General features: G+C 35.7%; 3 protein-coding genes across 3 annotated transcripts; 1 reads left to right on the top strand and 2 right to left on the bottom strand.

The window, feature by feature from the left end:
- Nucleotides 1-97: 97 nt before the first annotated feature.
- Nucleotides 98-6,304, bottom strand: LOC132559740 (heat shock factor-binding protein 1-like). Its single transcript, XM_060224368.1, has 3 exons — nt 6,165-6,304; nt 1,970-2,036; nt 98-1,044 (listed from the first exon to the last, which is right to left on the bottom strand). The coding sequence occupies exons 1-3, from the start codon at nt 6,234-6,236 to the stop codon at nt 959-961; spliced, it is 225 nt and encodes a 74-aa protein (XP_060080351.1). The 5' UTR covers nt 6,237-6,304; the 3' UTR covers nt 98-958.
- A 4,652-nt stretch (nt 6,305-10,956) lies between these two features.
- On the top strand, nt 10,957-12,236 carry LOC132560023 (gamma-glutamylcyclotransferase-like). The gene is made up of 3 exons (XM_060224685.1): nt 10,957-11,064; nt 11,447-11,592; nt 11,966-12,236. Exons 1-3 carry the CDS (start codon nt 10,957-10,959, stop codon nt 12,234-12,236), a joined length of 525 nt encoding a protein of 174 aa, XP_060080668.1.
- A 3,190-nt stretch (nt 12,237-15,426) lies between these two features.
- LOC132559730 (gamma-glutamylcyclotransferase-like) lies at nt 15,427-20,769 on the bottom strand. The gene is made up of 5 exons (XM_060224360.1): nt 20,593-20,769; nt 19,032-19,193; nt 18,477-18,622; nt 17,314-17,638; nt 15,427-15,628 (listed from the first exon to the last, which is right to left on the bottom strand). Exons 2-4 carry the CDS (start codon nt 19,137-19,139, stop codon nt 17,365-17,367), a joined length of 528 nt encoding a protein of 175 aa, XP_060080343.1. The 5' UTR covers nt 19,140-19,193; nt 20,593-20,769; the 3' UTR covers nt 15,427-15,628; nt 17,314-17,364.
- Between the last annotated feature and the right edge of the window lie 310 nt (nt 20,770-21,079).

The following is a 21,079-nucleotide window of genomic DNA, read 5'->3' as shown; positions in this document are numbered from 1 at the left end:
TTACAAAGTTAAAATATTATTCCCCTGTACACAGTACATTGTCACACAATATGGAACTACCACACAAGTTTCTATGATAAAGAAAACAAAACATATATTGAAATGAGAAGTTTTAATAAATTCTACTACAAGCAAAGATGTTTTAATAGAAACAGCAAATGTACAACAATGATATAATAAATTATTTCAATCATAAATATTATTTGATCAATTGCATTTTAAGTACAGAACATTGCCCAAATCCTCCAAGTAGTGTTTTCCAATAAAGAAAAGTAAACCTAAAAATTTTAACAAATAAACTGAATAATACTGGGTTATAACAGTTACGTTTAAATATACTGTAATTCATCAATAGATCACATTTCTATGAAAATTATTGGACATCATCAGCTGCCCCAAAAAACACACCATTTACACGGTCACAATTACACGTTTATCAATCCTGCCTTCCCTTTGCTCTTCTATGATGTATGGATTATGTACAGTTATATACATGTAGATCACTGGTGGGCTCTTCCACTGAAGAGGAAAGGGACGGAAGGACTAACATGATGAGTTATCAGATGTTGTCAGATTTTGCCATCCTTTTAGACCCAGTACAAATTTGATATGATGGACTTCTTGAAATATAATACAGGATGACAGCACTGGTGACAAATGCTTGTTTTTGCATACAAGAACGTATGTGTTTATGTAAGTTTCCAACACCATTACTAAATGGAGACTGCCACTAGTACAAATTTGTTGTGGTTCAGTCACTGTCAAAGGCACACACTAAGATACTGGGTGGAATGTTTTGTGTACAGTGATGCAGTTCCTCTTGTTAAGGACACACGCCCTTGGAATGACCATGCCTCCTTGCTGAGAGGACAGGTCTGTACCACAGGGGATAAGATGATACAAACACACATCGTGACATACAAGATACACAAAATGATGAAGTCCTGTGAAAGTTCAGCTATGCACGTTCATCTACCCCAGCCTGTGTCATCAGATCAGCAATGTTCTTCTCAAGATCATCAATGCGGTTTCCCATCTCATCAAGTACAGAGTGGTTAAGGAGAAAATATCTCTTAATCTTTGATAAACATCCCAATTTGTAATAAATATTAAATATACTGTATAATACCAAGGACAGGCCAGGTATAAAATGTAATTTGTTATAAAAGTTGAGGGTTTGTGTTCCTGATTCAATGTATATACAAAGATATTACTTCTGGTTATATTTACAGTCACCACTGCAAAATGCCTAAATAAAATTTGTAATGCTCATTATCAATATTTATGGGTAATTATAGTCTCTATTGCTTGCATATTGATAGGACATTATGAAATGAAGGACTTCTGCATAACATCATTGTATCACAAAGAAGACTTGAATTGTACACATTTTGAAATGTCTCTGCAGAATTAAATTTAGTTGAAATATGGTCCTGATATTGATCTTTGTCAAACTTTTAAGTTTTCTTTCATGGAACATCAATAGTGTAAACATTGAAATTTTATAATTACCAAATAAAATTAAGAAACATTGAAATTTTATAATTACCAAATAAAATTAAGAAACATTGAAATTTTGTAATTACCAAATGAAATGAAGAAACATTGAAATTTTGTAATTATTGAATGAAATTAAGAAACATTGAAATTTTGTAATTATTGAATGAAATTAAGAAACATTGAAATTTTGTAATTACCAAATGAAATTAAGTATATGTGAAATATTTCTTAAAATGTTTTGTTGTGGTGGTATCAGAAAGACCTTCCCATGATGGTAGTTTTAAACCAGCAAACTCAATGTTTTCATTATTTTTGTGTCTGTAAATGTTTTATTGAAGAATCGCATATATTAGGATTAGCTAAATCACTTATTCAATTTACCTGATTTCAATTGTCCCCCAATAACCCAAACAAAATAGAAAATCAATCCTTTAATACTAGACAGTAGTGTGTACTTGGTAAAGGATATTCCTTGTGATCACCTGGTCAGACATGTTCTGGAACTTGTCCTGCATCTGTTGTAGAAGAGTTTGTACCTGTAACAGTAAATAATACACATCATTCATCTGTATAATAACCCATTAAAGTATTTAAAATTAAGTTATATTTAAGTATGATTCACAACATGCGATGTTGGTGATATAGATCACTTACTGGAAAACCTAGCAGAACCTTAGTTCTTGGAAAATTTCTCGAATCTGGAGATTTATTTTCTTGTCTGGATTTTAGTTACATGGATTTGTTTTATGTTAATGATATAAATAAATTGCAGGGATTTGTTAGTCACATTTTGTCATACACATTTATTTTACTGTCAAAGATCATTTATTTTTATGTTACAGAAATATTTGACCTTAAGTCATACCGTTAAAGTCACACTGACTAAAGCATTATACTGTCATCATGTTCAACTTCTGTGTTTGATGCATATAAGGTTTGTGCATCAACCTAGAGGCAATATTGTAGATGACTGATAAAGTCATGATATGACTTGGATTATACTGTGGGGAAATTGAACTACCTGTAGAAAATCCATGCAAGTTAGACAGGTGAGCCCCTAATATCTTTTTCATGTCTGTTCAGGGAATCCAGCACTGATTCAGCTAAGTGAAAGGTGAGTGTGTTACCATTACACCACCTGACAAAGTGCTGGGTTATGTACACTTATTGATTACGATCATGTATTAAAAATATAATACATTAGGAACTGCCCATGGTAGTAATTTATAAAGATACAAATATGAAAATAACCTAATTGTCAAATCTACAGTAAAAGTTTCACAGATGACAACAGTTAGGTTAATAGTAATATCATTGCCTATTTATTGTACAATATCTGATAAGTCAAAACCAGGATAATCAGTAAATTTAGTTTGATTAGATAACTGTACAGTTTCTGATCAGTTGAATATTCAAAAAGTCCTTATGAAATTACAAGGAAAAAATAATGGTGATAATCCTTGTAAAACAAAGTCTGGTCATAAAAAAATCCAATGCATTATCAGTTAGAGATCTGAAGTAAAAACTAAAACTTTGCAGGAACTGTTTCATGTGTGATTATCTTACAAGTGAAAATTATTGATTTTATTTGTAACACAAAGCCAGTCTCTATAAAAGGCTGTTTGCTACATATTATTGATTATGCATGTTGCTACATGTTACAGTGCTATACACAACATTTCACTTACTATAGTTCCCTCAACAGGTACAAAGTGTTTGTTCTAAACCTGTATATCTATAGGCATGGACTAATATGTTAACTGTTTGGGAGGGATAAATGCAAACAGAAACATCCAATATTACTGTAGTTTATCACGTTCCAGGTAAACAAGACAGAGTGTCTTATGAAAAACATGGGATCAAGTAATGAAAATTGTCAGATTTATAGACAAAGCAAACATATATAACTCGGCTAAAGTTGTAAACTCAAAAGATCCTTCACACTAGAATATATTTCATATAGATAAAGAGTTATGACCTTTGCCACGTCTACAGTACACAAGTAGTCTTAAGCTCAGGTAAACTAGTACTGTACAAATTCTGTTATATTACATGTACATAATACAAGGACCAATGTATTTCCAAACTGCCTGCATATATACCTGTACACAAGTTTATTACATACATATATTTGGTTCTAAATATATTGGTCTCCTGTTGATATTTGTTACATAAAAATGAATTATTACATAATATTATATATTGGTTACGAATGTCATGGCTGCAGATCTAGATTTATTAGACCATGTGTTCTAAACAGTAACAATATTGCTGACAGATATATTACCTATTTCCTGACCTACCCCATTTTATAGTGACATGTTCATGTAGCTACATGTCCAACATACCATATGTTTTACACTAATACAATAACTCCTGTATATTATACCTTTTATGGTGACAATAAGTCTTTGTTGTTATTGTCTACACCTTTAATGTATATCTAAATTATTCATACCTTTGCCATACCTATATGTTTTCTGCTTCAGTTGAATGGTTATGGGTACAGATATATTGATTAGACCAGCTGGATTTGCTTACATATGCGTTTTGTGCAACACTTACAGGCCAGCAAAGTAGATAGCATTCCTGGGTAGATTTTCTACTTCTAATTCATATAGCAAGGCAAATCCTTGTACTTGAGTCAATAGATTTTCGTTGGTTTTTTCCAATAAAAGTAAATAAAATTGATATTTGCTCTTGGACAATATGAAAAGTGAATTTGTATTTTCTAGTTATAATAAGTGTTATTAGAAAAAAAGATTTTGGTATGATCATTATAATTTTACAAAAATCTTAATAATAATGCCTAAGAGAATGAGAAATTTGTTTGCAGCATATAAAAATACATATCAAACATCTTTTTTAAAAAACATAGAATGGTATATTTGGTTGATGTTCACCATTCTTCAAATAATTAGTTTTAGTGTCACATAGTACTCAATTCCCAGTGAGCAGTCTCATATTTTGTGACCCATATATAGTTTGCTTTAGCAATGAAGTTGAAAAGGACTCATGAAAATAATAGTAGATTTATCACTAAATTCCTTTTTAAGGCTTTCACAGAAAAAATCTATACACTACAATTTTTTTTTTATCTTTTTTAACTCTTTGTGACATTCCTCCTTGCAAACTTAAAATACACACTTTCAGTGTGAATTCTTTCCAATTTATTTCAAACACACATGTAGTCTCTTGATATCTTCATGCTCCATCTTACTATGAAAACCATTGATTTTTCAAAGGCAATCCAAACAAAAGGTATTTTATCACGATATTAACAAGCTTTATAAGAATACAGGTTGCCTAGAAGCCATCAATACAAATTGCATACCAGGTCACTGGTGATTTTAACTTTCCCTGGCTATTGTATACTTTAAATTGCATTCAGTTACACAGCTTTCACTTTCTGAACAATTAGGTATACAGCTGTACAAAGAATACGCTACTTATAAAATTAAAGGCAAATCCTAGACCATGTGACAATAGTTCTTTGTTGGTGTTTAAATAAAGATACAAAACCGATGTTTGCTCAGAAACACAGTAACTTAGACTTGACTTACACAAAATTACATTACAATCTAGAATAATGTTATAAGTAAAGATTCACATACTGTTTTATAAGCAAAAGTAAAACAAAAACATGTTTTTGCATTTTCATTTTGCTTCAAAAAGGATATTCATACATCATTAAAGGCAGAAATTTCATTTAACTGTCCTTTTAATGTATACAGGCATCATCAAGGCTACTAATGAATGACGAGCAACAAAATTTTAGAGAAAGTCATTTATATGTTTAGTGATCAAGTTTCATTTTGCTCTTTTTTATTCATGTTTATATATGTATTTTAATGAAGACATCTGGTTCCTACACGAGACTGAGATATACCTATCAAAATGTCAAATATGATGTCTAGTATAGTATGTGCATGTAGAAACCAAAGGAAATAACATAAATAGCATCAGACAAAAAAAGGAAATAAGTGAAAGCCTTAAAATGAGAAAATTCAAATTTAAAGAAAATAGTCTTCAATGAAATTGTTGGCGAGCATTTATCCTTTCTGATGAGGCAGTCCACTTCAAATTAATCTTCAATTGAAACAAGATCTTCAATCACAAATTAACCAAATGGATTCAATTCAAACTCTCATTTTTTATCCATTCTTCGTTCGGTCTCATTGTGAACCTCGGATTAAAGTATCAGTTCTTAGAATACAAATCTATATCACTGTATAAGACATAGTATATCAGTCTATCTGGTACTCCTATGGATATTAACAGTTATGTGCAATACAATTTGTGCGTGCGTGATTTCATACTATTAGGAATTATCAGACGATAGGTGAAATCACAGGTACCAGCCTCGTCTGCAGAAACATTCCTGTGACAGGGGAAGCGTATATGTGTTGTGGAATTAAAACTTATAGACCTATCTCCATATTAAAACAGCATGCATTTGTCTCAGATATTCGTATTGATGCCTTGTAACTACGAAACAAATAACTGTATCTGAAAAGGGAACATCTTCAATCCGATCGAACGGATACAGTTACGAGGGACAACAAAGTTAATCATGTTTGAACTTGCAATTCTTACTTACAGACCTGCCTACCTTGATCAGGTAAAACAACATTTAGCGGGCAAAAAATGTCGAAAAAACTTACAAAAGCGGTCAGGTCCTGGATGTTCTTGGGATCAGCATTGTTTGCCATGTAATCTTTGCCGTAGTCTGCCATGTCTGCTCCTTCTTTCGAACAAGATGTTGTTCTGACAGTCGAGCAAGAGAGTAACAGGAAGTGATTAGTTTTCGATTACAGCGCATGCGTACTGAAAACAAAAAGAGGTCCGTAAGGGGAACATTTCACCTTGGGCAGGTGCGTGTGCCAATGAATATCCCATTACTGCTGTTATATTTATAAATGACTTGTAGCGTTTATCTCGAATATGTAACCGTATTGCGAACAACAAATTCATGCCTAAAGTAAACATTGTTAATTACGCAATCAATTCAACAAAGAATTCGTATCTTTCATGTCACAAACAAGAGTTCATTCAAACAATATGTTAGGACTACAGACTATCAGAGAAGTCTCTGAGACTATGTATTGAAAAAAAAGACTGGCACGTGAATACTTTCACGGGATTTTACATATATGAAATCATTTTACACAATTGAAAACTAAACGTGAAAATGTCAAAGTAATGTGGTAGAACAAGTGCATGCTAGGCAGTTCGTTCTGTCCCGATATCTGTGGGGTGACTTTATTTTTTATTCTGCATGGTCCGATGTCTAGTGGGTGACGATTTTTTTTTTATTTTTCATGTCTACGGGGTGACTTTTTTATGACGGATGTCTATGACTGACGTTTTATTTTGTTTTTCACGGCCCGATGTCTACGGAGTGACGTTTTTTATGACCCGATGTCTATGGATGACGTTTTATTTGTTTATTCTACATGACCCGATGTCTATGGGTGACGTTTTATTTGTTTATTCTACATGACCCGATGGCTATGGGGTGACGATTTTTTTTATTCTACATGACCCGATGTCTATGGGGTGACGTTTTATTTTTTTTATTCTACATGACCCGATGTCTATGGGGTGACGTTTTATTTTTTTTATTCTACATGACCCGATGTCTATGGGTGACGTTTTATTTGTTTATTCTACATGACCCGATGTCTATGGTGACGTTTTATTTGTTTATTCTACATGACCCGATGGCTATGGGGTGACGATTTTTGTTTATTCTACATGGCCCGATGTCTATGGGGTGACGTTTTATTTTTTTATTCTACATGACCCGATGTCTATGGGGTGACGATTTTTGTTCATTCTACATGGCCCGATGTCTATGGGTGACGTTTTGTTTTTATTCTACATTATGGTGATATAAAATCCGACTTTCATTTATTTTACAACAATTGCGAAATATTTTTTCCCAGCATATGTATCAATAACTCTTGTTGGTTCGAATGAAAGGGGTCTTACTGGGAAGGAAACTGGAGAACCCGAAAAAAAACCCACGTGGGCGGGCAATTCCTTTCCGAGAATGGAACCCTGGACGATGGGTGATAAATGAGTGCGTTTCCACAGCGCCATCCAAGACCACGTGCGATTTTTGTGTTCGTCGTCTCATACCATTGATCAGATTGTCATTTTTAGTGACGGTACTGGATATTGTGTCTCGCGACAGGACTAGATGTCATGACTACAGTACCAGATATGATGTCTAGTGACGGAACTGGATTTCTTGTTTAGATATAGTATATTAAATGTCTCTTCTAATTCTACTACTATACGTCACGCCTAGTGACGGTACTGGGTGACAATACTGGATGCCTTTCCTAGTAACAGTACTCTGCGTAGTGTCGTCTGACGATACTGAATGTCTCGACTGGTGACAACACAATACGTTGTACGTAGAAATGGTACACGATGTCGTGTCTATTGACGGTACTGAATTAGTTGTCTAGTGAAAACAGTAGACGAAGTGTTTATTGACGGTACCCGACGTTTTGTCCAATGACGGTTAAGACGATTTCCTGTCAATTGACGACACTGTATACCATATCTAGTGACGATACCGGATCACTTGTCTAGTGACGGTACTGGATGTCGTGTCTATTGACGGCACTGAATGTCGTGTCTATTGACGGCACTGGATGTCGTGTCTATTGATGGTACTAGATGTCGAGTCTATTGATGGAACTGGATGTCGTGTCTATTGATGGTACTAGATGTCGTGTCTATTGACGGCACTGGATGTCGTGTCTATTGACGGTGCTGGATGTCATGTCTATTGACGGCACTGGATGTCGTGTCTATTGATGGTACTAGATGTCGAGTCTATTGATGGAACTGGATGTCGTGTCTATTGATGGTACTAGATGTCGTGTCTATTGACGGCACTGGATGTCGTGTCTATTGATGGCACTAGATGTCGTGTCTATTGACGGCGCTTGATGTCGTGTCTATCGATGGTACTAGATGTCGTGTCTATTGACGGCACTGGATGTCGTGTCTATTGATGGTACTAGATGTCGTGTCTATTGACGGCACTGGATGTCGTGTCTATTGACGGTGCTGGATGTCATGTCTATTGACGGCACTGGATGTCGTGTCTATTGATGGTGCTGGATGTCATGTCTATTGACGGCACTGGATGTCATGTCTATTGACGGCACTGGATGTCGTGTCTATTGATGGTACTAGATGTCGAGTCTATTGATGGAACTGGATGTCGAGTCTATTGATGGAACTGGATGTCGTGTCTATTGATGGTACTAGATGTCGTGTCTATTGACGGCACTGGATGTCGTGTCTATTGATGGCACTAGATGTCGTGTCTATTGACGGCGCTTGATGTCGTGTCTATTGATGGAACTTGATGTCGTGTCTATTGATGGTACTAGATGTTGTGTCTATTGACGGTGCTGGATGTCATGTCTATTGACGGCACTGGATGTCGTGTCTATTGACGGTGCTGGATGTCATGTCTATTGACGGCACTGGATGTCATGTCTATTGACGGCACTGGATGTCGTGTCTATTGATGGTACTAGATGTCGAGTCTATTGATGGAACTGGATGTCGAGTCTATTGATGGAACTGGATGTCGTGTCTATTGATGGTACTAGATGTCGTGTCTATTGACGGCACTGGATGTCGTGTCTATTGATGGCACTAGATGTCGTGTCTATTGACGGCGCTTGATGTCGTGTCTATTGATGGAACTTGATGTCGTGTCTATTGATGGTACTAGATGTTGTGTCTATTGACGGCGCTTGATGTCGTGTCTATCGATGGTACTAGATGTCGTGTCTATTGACGGCACTGGATGTCGTGTCTATTGACGGCACTGGATGTCGTGTCTATTGACGGTACTGGATGTCATGTCTATTGACGGCACTGAATGTCCTGTATATTGACGACGGTGGATGTCGTGTCTATTGACGGCACTGGATGTCGTGTCTATTGACGGCACTGGATGTCGTGTCTATTGTCGACGGCGGATGTCGTGTCTATTGACGGTACTGGATGTCGTGTCTATTGACGACGGCGGATGTCGTGTCTATTGACGGCACTGGATGTCGTGTCTATTGACGACGATGGATGTCTTGTCTATTGACGGCACTTGATGTCGTGTCTATTGACGGTGCTGGATTTCGTTTCTATTGACGGCACCGGATGTCGTGTCTATTGACGGTGCTGGATGTCGTGTCTATTGACGACGGCGGATGTCGTGTCTATTGACGGTACTGGATGTCATGTCTATTGACGGTACTGGATGTCATGTCTATTGACGGCACTGAATGTCCTGTATATTGACGACGGTGGATGTCGTGTCTATTGACGGCACTGGATGTCGTGTCTATTGACGGCACTGGATGTCGTGTCTATTGTCGACGGCGGATGTCGTGTCTATTGACGGTACTGGATGTCGTGTCTATTGACGACGGCGGATGTCGTGTCTATTGACGGCACTGGATGTCGTGTCTATTGACGACGATGGATGTCTTGTCTATTGACGGCACTTGATGTCGTGTCTATTGACGGTGCTGGATTTCGTTTCTATTGACGGCACCGGATGTCGTGTCTATTGACGGTGCTGGATGTCGTGTCTATTGACGACGGCGGATGTCGTGTCTATTGACGGCACTGGATGTCGTGTCTATTGACGACGGTGGATGTCGTGTCTATTAACGGTACTGGATGTCGTGTCTATTGACGGCACTGGATGTCGTGTCTATTGACGACGGTGGATGTCGTGTCTATTGACGGAACTGGATGTCGTGTCTATTGACGACGGTGGATGTCGTGTCTATTGACGGAACTGGATGTCCATCTTAACTGATATGTGCATTAGCAAAGTTTGCCACACGTGAAGTTTCCTGAATATCCGTGCTCATGAGAGTTTTCTATATTATTAGTAAAAGTGACTATGACCTTGACTCTAAAACCCTTAATCTTCGTCTTGTCCATTATAATGCTGGCCTTCATTCTAAATGAGTAGTCTGATCTATATCTCTCCAGGAACGAAGCCACTGGGTCGCTAAAAAGGGACCTTAACTTACAAGCTAGACACTAGAATTCTTGTGAGAATTTATTTGTCCTTTATATGTGTGTGATGTTTGATAAAATCAAAATTCCTCAAGAAATTAAACCGTAAGAACACCGACAAAGATTTTCCAAAAATAAATAACGGTCAGTTGAAATAAAACGCGAAGGAAAACTGACGTGTTTTTATACAAACACTTGATATATCTTATCGTGGTTACACAACCCTTTTGACCTTTCGTGTCCGTGCAGTTATCTAGTGTTGTTTATGGGAAGGATCCTGAATTCTCGACTCACTTTAACATAGAGTGTCGTATGCAATAGCACGAACATCGGTAAATCTCCTCGTGTATATCACCAAACCACAAGCTGGTTACTCTTCGAACGAGAACAATGGATCCGGAGACATTTCTTTATTTTGCTTATGGAAGCAACTTGCTAAAAGAACGACTTCAGCTGAAAAATCCCAGTGCTACGTTTGTAACTGTTGGTAAACTAAAGGTGAGTGCAATCCACACACTTAATAACAGTGAAAACATATTCTCATCTCAAAAGAAGACGTTAATTGACAGTCTATCAAATCAACAAGACAACAGATACAGTGTGATAGAGGCTTAATATCATAATAAATTGTAGGACCAAAATGTATAATATGTATATATTTGATAAATTGTATAATCTATTATCACTAGGTTATATTAACAACAATACTGTTAACAAAATCGTGGACATAATCCGAACTAAAATAGATAAAAAGCAACATAGCACCGCAGTTCATACCCACATGAACTACCGTTACTCTAGACCTCAAACATCGACCTCGACACATCCTGTACAACAGGTCTACATCATATCGATGCTATATTTTATCTTGGATTTCCAGAATTACAAATTGTGTTTTCGTACCAATGTCGACCCAGCAACCAGTGAATTGAAGGGAGGTTCGGCTAACATTGAGCCTCACCCCGGGGCTGAGGTTTGGGGCGTGGTCTGGCAACTGGACAAGGACGATATGGTCAGTCTGAACAGGTAAGCATTAAGAGCAGGTGTGAATGACTAGATCAACAACATGGCGTCGTGTTTTACTCAGTGGTTAAGGAAACCGAGACTATTTATCTATAACTCGGTTATAAGATAAACCTATAGAAAACGTTATTCCGTCCGAAAACTGACGTCAGCGTCATAAGCCTGATTTGTCAATTGGGGGTAGATAGTCGGTCTTTGCAAATTGGTACCTGCACGGTTTTGTGTAAACAATATGATGTAATGTTTCCTAAAATATTGGAAACATTACATGTTTAATCTCTGAGATGAACGCACAAAGACATAATTATTGTTACATGTCACGTGTTTGTAGTGAAATTCACATAGTGACCATTACCATTTCTTTGTGATATTTCAGACAAGAACATCATCTTCAACCCTTCACCGTCAAGGTGACCTCCAAGGATGCTGAGTTTGAGTGTCACTGTTTCCAGATGATTCCTCAAGACACCAAGAAAACTTATGATCGGCGTCCTTCACCTCAGTATAAAGAAATCATATTGTTGGGTGCTCGACAGTCCAACCTTCCCTCCGAGTACATAAAGGAAATGGAAAAGTGGGACGTCAACAACTACGATGGAAAGGTCGATATTTACGATCGAGTAATGGAAATTATGTCAAAAAGCTGAAATGTCGACATTTACGATCGAGTAATGGAAATTATGTCAAAAAGCTGAAATGTCGACATATATAACGGATATTCATGTAAATTAAATGTCGAGGTACAGTAACGGAAGTTATTGTAATTACAACATCTATACTTCACGTGGTGTGTCGAAATTCACTTTCACATCCCTTGGGTCAAGGTCACTAGATAAATGAAAGTTTAATGCCAAACTTTGTCCAATACTGGCTTGATCACATGGCTGAATTTTTTAAATAAAGGAAAAACACGATCTGGTTCTGTGTTGAATATCGATCTTCAGATTCGATTACATTTAAATGAAATAACCCTATAAAATATATTGTGTCAATATCGAATGCTGCGGGTTACTCTTCCAACCCTGGGTTCATGGTCATGGCAATCGCCATTTTCACCATAGTCGTCTGGATGAATCTGTTATCATTTTTGCTTCAACAAAATTGTATGATCTGAAGAAAATAATAAAGATGGAAAACGACACTTATAAATAAAATGTATCACATCTTTATTTAAACAAGAGATCCCAGAGGGATCTTGGCGCCCATCATTTGAGGATCTGTTTTCAGTTCTTGAAGATTTGTTTATTTTTTTGTTTGTTACAGGTGTTGTAAATGTTCATGAACTGGTCTTCATTGAATGTACTCAATGATATTTTTATTAAGCACCTATTAGCAAATATCATTTGAAAAAGATCCCAAAGTATTATTAGACAGCAGTCAGTTACAGGTGGATAATGGAAAATATGCTTGTGCTGTATTACTGTCGACATCCAAGATGGCTGCCTGTGGGCCACCTTGATTTCAAATCAGTCCAAAAAAGGTACAATGCACAACTAGGGACCAAGGGAAACCAATATCAATGAAATATCAGAAGGATCCATCCAGTACTTCCTCAGATATAGCAGTAAAAAGATTTTACTCTCAAAATCCAGGATGGCTGCCTGTCAGGGGAAACAGCATATGAAATTTGAGAAAGATCCATCCAGTACTGTCCAAGAAATAGCGGTAACAAACTTTTACATCCAAAATCCAAGATGGCCACCTGATCCATCCAGTACTGTCCAAGAAATAGCCACCTGTCGGCCATCTTGAATTCGAATCAGTCCAAAAAAGGTACAATGCACAACTAGGGACCAAGGGGAACCTGCATATGAAATTTGAGAAAGATCCATCCAGTACTTTCTCAGAAATAGCGGTAACAAACTTTTACTTCCAAAATCAAAGATGGCCCCCTGTCGGCCATCTTGAATTCGAATCAATCCAATAAAGGTACAATACACAACTAGGGACCAAGGGGAACCTGCATATGAAATTTGATAAAGATCCATCCAGCACTTTTCCAGAAATAGCGGTAACAAGAATTGTTTACGGACGGACGGATGGACGGATGGACCACGGACGCAGGGCGATTTGAATACCCCACCATCTGATGATGGTGGGCTAAAAACAATATTGTCTTCTCTAAAATCAAGAACAATTAACACAGTCATTTGATGCGGTTTTTTTTGTACCAAAATACATTGTACTTAATCATGTAAAATTAAGTATGGTTAAAATTATCACTAAAAACATTCCAATTAAAACACTGGAATATAAATACAGCTGCTTGAATAGTATTTACCCAGTATCCATATAATTTAACTATTGAGGTGAAAGTTACCCTGACAATTACTTATTACCCCTGACATAATTATCTGGTGAATTACACCCCTTCCCCTACCAAGGTGAACCCATAAACCAAGTATGAAGTTCCAGAAACTAAAAGTGTAGGAGAGAGCCCAGACAATTTTTCTTTGATGTTGGTCAAAGGTCAAAATGAATGTCAGAGTGACTTCCTTTTAATATGACATACAGCCTCACAAAAGTGAACCCATATCCCAAGAATAAAGTTCGTATGATTAGCAGTGTAGATATAAGGCCTAAACTTGATGTAGGTTTAATCATATTGAGGCAGGGTCTCCTTGTAGTAGCTGGTCGCTGTCCCACTGAACAACATACAGGAGACACATGTTCCAATATATGAAGAAGATATAATCAATATAATCCCTCCACCACAAAGATGTATATTTAACTAACAATAATTACTACCAATTAATTATCTTAAAATAATTATCATATTTTTATAGCTATTTTGTCACAATTACTCAGAAGGCCTAAAGCTTACATTAAAATAGACAAAATCTTAACATACGCAAGTTAGGAAAATACACATCCATTCTAGGTCTGGTCTCTACACACTTGCAAAACAGTCAAGCACTTGATAAGGTAACCACAGACCGGGAATTAGAAATTACTTAGTGATAAAAAAGTACCACCCGTCCATCGAATAGTCTGACTACGGTCCTAGTATGTTTACCATAACTGTTATTGTAAAAAATTAAATAATTAGAAAAACCTCTCAAAAGACCCTTAATAATAAATTCTTATGAGTAATACCACCCCCAGACTTAAAAGCACACCATAAATACGCTAAAAAGATCACAACAACATCTGCTTAACAAACACAATCACAGTAAGTAATCACATATTTCTTTGTAAAATGTAGAGCCAGCACTTTATTCTGCATCAATTCAACATCTAGTTTAGGTGTGCTGATCAAGAAATGTAGGATTGAAGAAAGAAACTCTCTTGCCTGTAGAGAATGTTGACAATGGGGAATGAAATTCAAAATTTTGATAAAGCACTCTGAAACTCTTCCATGCAAAAGAGTATGGCCCCTTTTGGTCTTGCCCCTTTTTGCCCTGCCCATTGGGGAACGAAAATTGTCTGATTCACAATACCGTAAAAACCCATGTAATGTCCGCACTTTTTTTCACCGAAAATCAATCCAAAAAAGGGGGTGCGGACATTACAGAGATATAGAGGAAATGACACTTTTTTCCTTCCGACAATTCATATCATATCTCCTTGAATTGTGTTCTTAAAAGCCAAGCATACCTGATATTATCGTTCTATGGTTTTTTCTATGATGTTTCCTCAACCAAACATGATTATTTATGATTATTTATTATAGTTTCCATGGTTAATTCCTTCCAATTTCTCGTTACAGGTTCGTATTGTGTCGTCCTTCGTAATAGGAAGCCATTTTGTTTGACTTTGTCACATGAATAAAGTTAGAGTTATTCCCCTTCCCCATTGAAAAAGCATACCCATGAGCATATACAAAATAACACAACATTTTCATTCTACATTTTATTTACAAAATAACAATAAATAACATGTACAAGAATATTACATAAAATAAATAATCAGACGTTTTATTGATTATGGATCGTTTATCAGAAAGTCTTAATACATAGCAGGCCGGTTTAATAGCGTTTCTCGAAACCCCAGAAGTCGTCGTCGTCACTGTGGAAGAACTCCTCGGCGTTGAAGTTGTCTTTTGCAGTGAAATGTTTGAATAAAATTTCATTAAAATATGTTCAGGTATTTTTAGGAAGTTGTAAATGTTGATTGTTTATGGACAGAAAAAAAATTATATAATGATGGTCATGAATCTTTGTTTAAAGTTACCTAAAACGATTAAATAGTTAGGACCAGAAGAGGGACAGAGTGTGAAAAAACAAGAAGGCCTCAATGATCATCTGACTTTAAAGACATATATAACAGAGGTTAAATGGGCCTGAATTTTTCACATGTTCAAGAGCTAACACAAATGATTTTGTTAGTTCATAAAGTCAATCTGCAAACTTGAAACCTATTCAGACATACTAATCCACATATAAAATGTCCCAGGACCAATCATCCTGGACTAGATATTATAAACTGCCACTTCAGGTGACAAATAGTACAAAGCTTCAATGGTTTCAGTACAGAGTACTTCATCATATCTTGGTTACCAATTCTTTACTGTTTAAGTTAAGGTTAGTTATCTCCCCTCTTTGTGTTCTCTGTAATACTGAAATTGAGACAATTACTCATCTCTTATGGGAGAGTCAAGAAGTTAAAAACTTACTTCAATCATTTGAATCTTTATTAAAAGCTCTGCTTATCCCTTTCTCAATTAATAAAAAATTGTTCTTGTTTGGCTTTCTCTTTCAAAATCTCCTTCCAAGGAACCATGTTGGCAATTATCAAACAGTATATTTATAAAATGAGATGCTTTCTCAACTCTCTGAATATAAATACACTTATAAACACAATAAAGGACAATTACTCAAATCCAGAAATACATCCTAAATAATAAAGGGGACGAAGAAAAACACAAATTTGGCAAAGAATGTGGAAAATGGGAGTAATTAATTAATCTGTAAATATATATAATTTATCTCACTCTTACTACACAATACATTCAAAACATATTCACTGTATACTTATATACTCTATTCTTTTCACCCTATGATGTCCCTTATACAGCTGAAAGATATTAGTTCTAATAAGATAGTTTATTCTGTATTTAACCAATAGTTAAATTATCTTGCAACATAGATATTCTACCCCGTGTCCCCTCCCCCCATCTCCCCCCACCCTTTCTACTCTCCTCCCTGCTACTCTCCCCCCTCTCCCTCTCTATATTCTAAATTGTAAAATTATATTAAAAAAAAAAAATAGTACCAGAACCTATTGCTTTATGAAAGAATTTCAATGTTCTAAACACACTTTTTACCCCAGTGACCTTGGAAGTAGGTCAATGTCATTCATCTCAATAAATTTTTAGTCTTCATCCTTTTTATACAGAACCGATATCAACAGCTTGGACCTTTTGGCTATCAAAAATTAAGAATTTGGGTCAAGGTTATTCATCAAAGCAAGCTACATGATTCAGGCTCAATATCAACAACCTGGGCATTTTGGTTATTGAGAAGAAGTTTGAAGATTCTAACATATTTGACCCCTTCGACCTTGAAATTGGGTCAAGGACATTCACCAGGATGCTACAAGTCCAATACAGCAACTTTGGTGTTAAGGTTATTGAGAAGAAATTATTTGAAAAAAAAGTTTACAAATAGTGTACGATGACAGACAAAACCTGATGGTTATTGATTGAAACTTTTTACAAAAAAGACTTTGAAGATGGATAGAAATATCAATACATGTATATCATGGATTTGATATGTTAATTACCAGGTTTCCTTTTTATTTTGGCAAATCTCAACACAGTCAAACATTACGTCTCTATAATTTTGCCCCAAGCTTTTTCATCACCTCCTCGTAAATGGGAACTCTTCCTTGATAACCATTATCTGGAATTTTTTGTAGGAAGTCTAGATAATCATTAGGTAGTTGTAGCTCCCGTGCTCCTCGTATGATAACATCCTTGTAATGTGGAGATGGCCTCTTGTCATACATTGGGTTGCCTTTTTTATCAATTTTGTACGTACGACAGATGACTTTCTGACCACCAGGATAACAGACCTTCACATCAAACCCTTTATAGATATCTTCTTGTCTGAAAAAAAACAATAAAAAAACTAATCTTTTAGAAACAAAAAACATGCTTTTCACCAATGTCTAGTGACTAGATAGGTAGTATTGTATATTATGATACTGATTGTTACCTTCAGTTATTGTTTTCTTGGACATTTGTCTACCTACTTTTACATATAACTATGAGAAGGGAGGTAATCCAATATGGCGGACACAGAACTCGGGAATGATAACCCAAAGAATGGCATGCTCCTGCATATAATGCGCACCCCTTTTTGACACGACAGTTTTAGCTTGAAAAAGTGCGCACTATACGCTAAAATTTACGGTATTTATAGCAATGTTGGAATTTGTACCCACATGTCTAAGGTAATAAAGCTTCTTGGTGTAAGACCTAAAAGTTCAATATGGCTATCTGGTCCACTTCAAATGTAAATCATATTATAGTGATAATATCATTATTGCAGAAGACATATTCCATTGGTAGATGTTTTGAAAACTTGCTCTAAAAATGGAGTGATATGTTCTAGTTTGCAGACATCAAAATTAATAAACAATTTTGGCAGAACATACCGACTGGTAAGACCTTTGTCACTCCAATGTAATAAATGTTTAATTGTCAAGAGCTGCATCAGTTTCAGTTTCCAAAAATATTTGATGGCAGAATGCAAGCAAAATAAGCAAGATGGCTGTTTGTTTTTTTACTAATCATGTCTCTTTTCGATTTTTGATTGGTATTTTTTATGTATTTATTTGTGCTATGCAATAACAAAAAATATTGAAATGACCACCAGACTGTCACTCAGAAAACTTAACATTTCTTCATCAACAAATACCAAAAATCCCCCCCACAATCTTACTTGTCCAGATTGGGAAGGTCCTTGTTATCTAGTTCCCATACAGCACCCCACAAACTATCTCCAGGTTTCTCCACGATGTTAGCAACACCACCATGCCATCTTGAGAGGTTAGGATCCGTAATCGCCTCAAAGTCTAATTTGTAATCCTGGAATGGAAAACAAACACCAGTAAGGATTTCTTGTACAGCGTGGAAGGACTAGCAGGCTCTTGTAAACAATTCTCAGAATTTCACAATCATGGCACCTGCTATTATATGATCTTAATTGGTTTTATGTAAGTTTGATGTTTCCACTTCTTTGATCTTTATTAGTTCTTTTACTGACAATGATATATGATTATCAAGTAAACCTACAACAGAAATTCATGAATGTTTCATCCACTTCATTTTATAATGAGTTCCTTATAGATTTCATTAATCATCTTAATGAATATAACATAATTGTTTATTTCAAAGATTGTTTCATTCTGCCTTCCTCTATAAATCCTTTACATTGTTTTCAATTTCCTTTTAATCATAATACTGAACAAATGATATAAATGAATTTCATTGATACCTCTAGCTTTGCAATAGACCGAAACACAGCAGTTGGATTTCTGAGTAAAAGGCGTTCCTTCAGCAGGTTACTCCCATAGGCGAAATAGGCAAAGGTGGGTTTACTCATTGTTGTTTAATGGAAATTCCTATTTCAAAGCCATCAAAAACATCACAAAGAAAACTGAAAAGAAAATAGAAATTACACAATATGGCTGATATTCATGTATACAGTACTACAGTATTGTTTACCATTTTAGTGCAAGGCCAAATAAAATTTATACAATATGTATACCACATATGGGTTGATTTCAGTATGTACAGAAATTTTGTCAATTAGTGTCGAAACGGGAATACTATAATTTATCTGTGCCTGATTTTCTCAATTGAATAGCAGGATCAGACAGTATATAATGTTAGTCTTTCTCAATCAAAATACTTCAATACTGTTAACATACTTACTTCGACACAATATATTCAATATATAACAGAAAAAGCGTCAAAAATAAAGACAACCATTAAAATATGTACATTTACAGTATTTGTAAGCCAATCTTGTGGTGAAAATGGCTAAAAAAAAAAAAAAAAGGGAAAAAAATAAACCCTGGCAAATAATGAAAAAATTACTGACCCTTGATAAACACTATCAGTGATTTTATATAAGATAAAATTTCCTAAATATATTACCACATGTTAATTCAGAATGTCAAAACAATATCTTATTCAATAATGAATATTCCACAATACTTCAAACATTTGTTTCATATCACAGAATGTTTCGTCGAATGTATCAACAGTTTAATAAAATCTTTTTTATGCTTGAGTTCTTTTTTTATCTATGTCCTTTATAAATACCAGTCATATACTTTCTGAAGATTTTGTAATAAATAGCTTAAATAGATATATAGGAGTTGGTTACTATTGTATCCATGCGTTGAAAGCCGGACTGAATTCATGTGATTCATGATTTTTTAAGTATAAATATAGTCCTTGTAAAATACTAGCCACAATATACGACTTAGAAAACTTCTCTTCACAGCTTGATTGGCAGAGCATCAGACTAGTAAGCCAGGGGTCAAGGGTTTGAGTCCTTGGGGAGGCAGTGAAATAAATAATGACCTGTTAGATTGGTGTCAATGTTGGGACTCTGAAAAATTACTTTGTGTTACCTTCACATGCATTGCTGTAATCCCTGGAAACTCTATGACAAGTTGTTCTAGGGAGGATGAGTATGTAACTCTGGTAAAACACTTAGCTGCAATATACTGCTCGACTAAAGAGTACTCTTCTGTGATTAATTGGTTGAGCATTGGACTAGTAAGCAGACAAGTTTGAATCCTAGTGGAGGCATTAACACAAATAGAGCGACCTTGGTTACATATACCTAGCAACAAGTAATTAGAGCAAAATAAAGCAAGAAGTGAAAGAGGTAATTGCAATACCAGGCCTGTAGTATGAAGTTCTGATATTAACCATTCCTCTCTTTCCTTTCTTTGTTAATGATGTTTAAAATTACTGATAGTGACTTTTCCATAATATTCATAAAAATACTTACATCAGTAATTTGATCTAGCAATACAAACCTGACTCAGCGTTAATTCGGATTCACCGAATTGGACTAGTAAGTAGACAAGTTTAAATCCTAGTGGAGGCATTAACACAAATAGAGCGACCTTGGTTACATATACCTAGCAACAAGTAATTAGAGCAAAATAAAGCAAGAAGTGAAAGAGGTAATTGCAATACCAGGCCTGTAGTATGAAGTTCTGATATTAACCATTCCTCTCTTTCCTTTCTTTGTTAATGATGTTTAAAATTACTGATAGTGACTTTTCCATAATATTCATAAAAATACTTACATCAGTAATTTGATCTAGCAATACAAACCTGACTCAGCGTTAATTCGGATTCACCGAATTGGACTAGTAAGTAGACAAGTTTAAATCCTAGTGGAGGCATTAACACAAATAGAGCGACCTTGGTTACATATACCTAGCAACAAGTAATTAGAGCAAAATAAAGCAAGAAGTGAAAGAGGTAATTGCAATACCAGGCCTGTAGTATGAAGTT

This window comes from Ylistrum balloti, unplaced genomic scaffold, assembly GCF_031769215.1.
Source record: "Ylistrum balloti isolate Yb309-2 unplaced genomic scaffold, AGI_CSIRO_Ybal_v1 Utg369664, whole genome shotgun sequence".
In the NCBI taxonomy this organism is placed as follows: domain Eukaryota; kingdom Metazoa; phylum Mollusca; class Bivalvia; order Pectinida; family Pectinidae; genus Ylistrum; species Ylistrum balloti.
The sequence above is the reverse complement of the archived record's forward strand: the minus strand, read 5'-3'. Positions and strand labels throughout refer to the sequence as shown.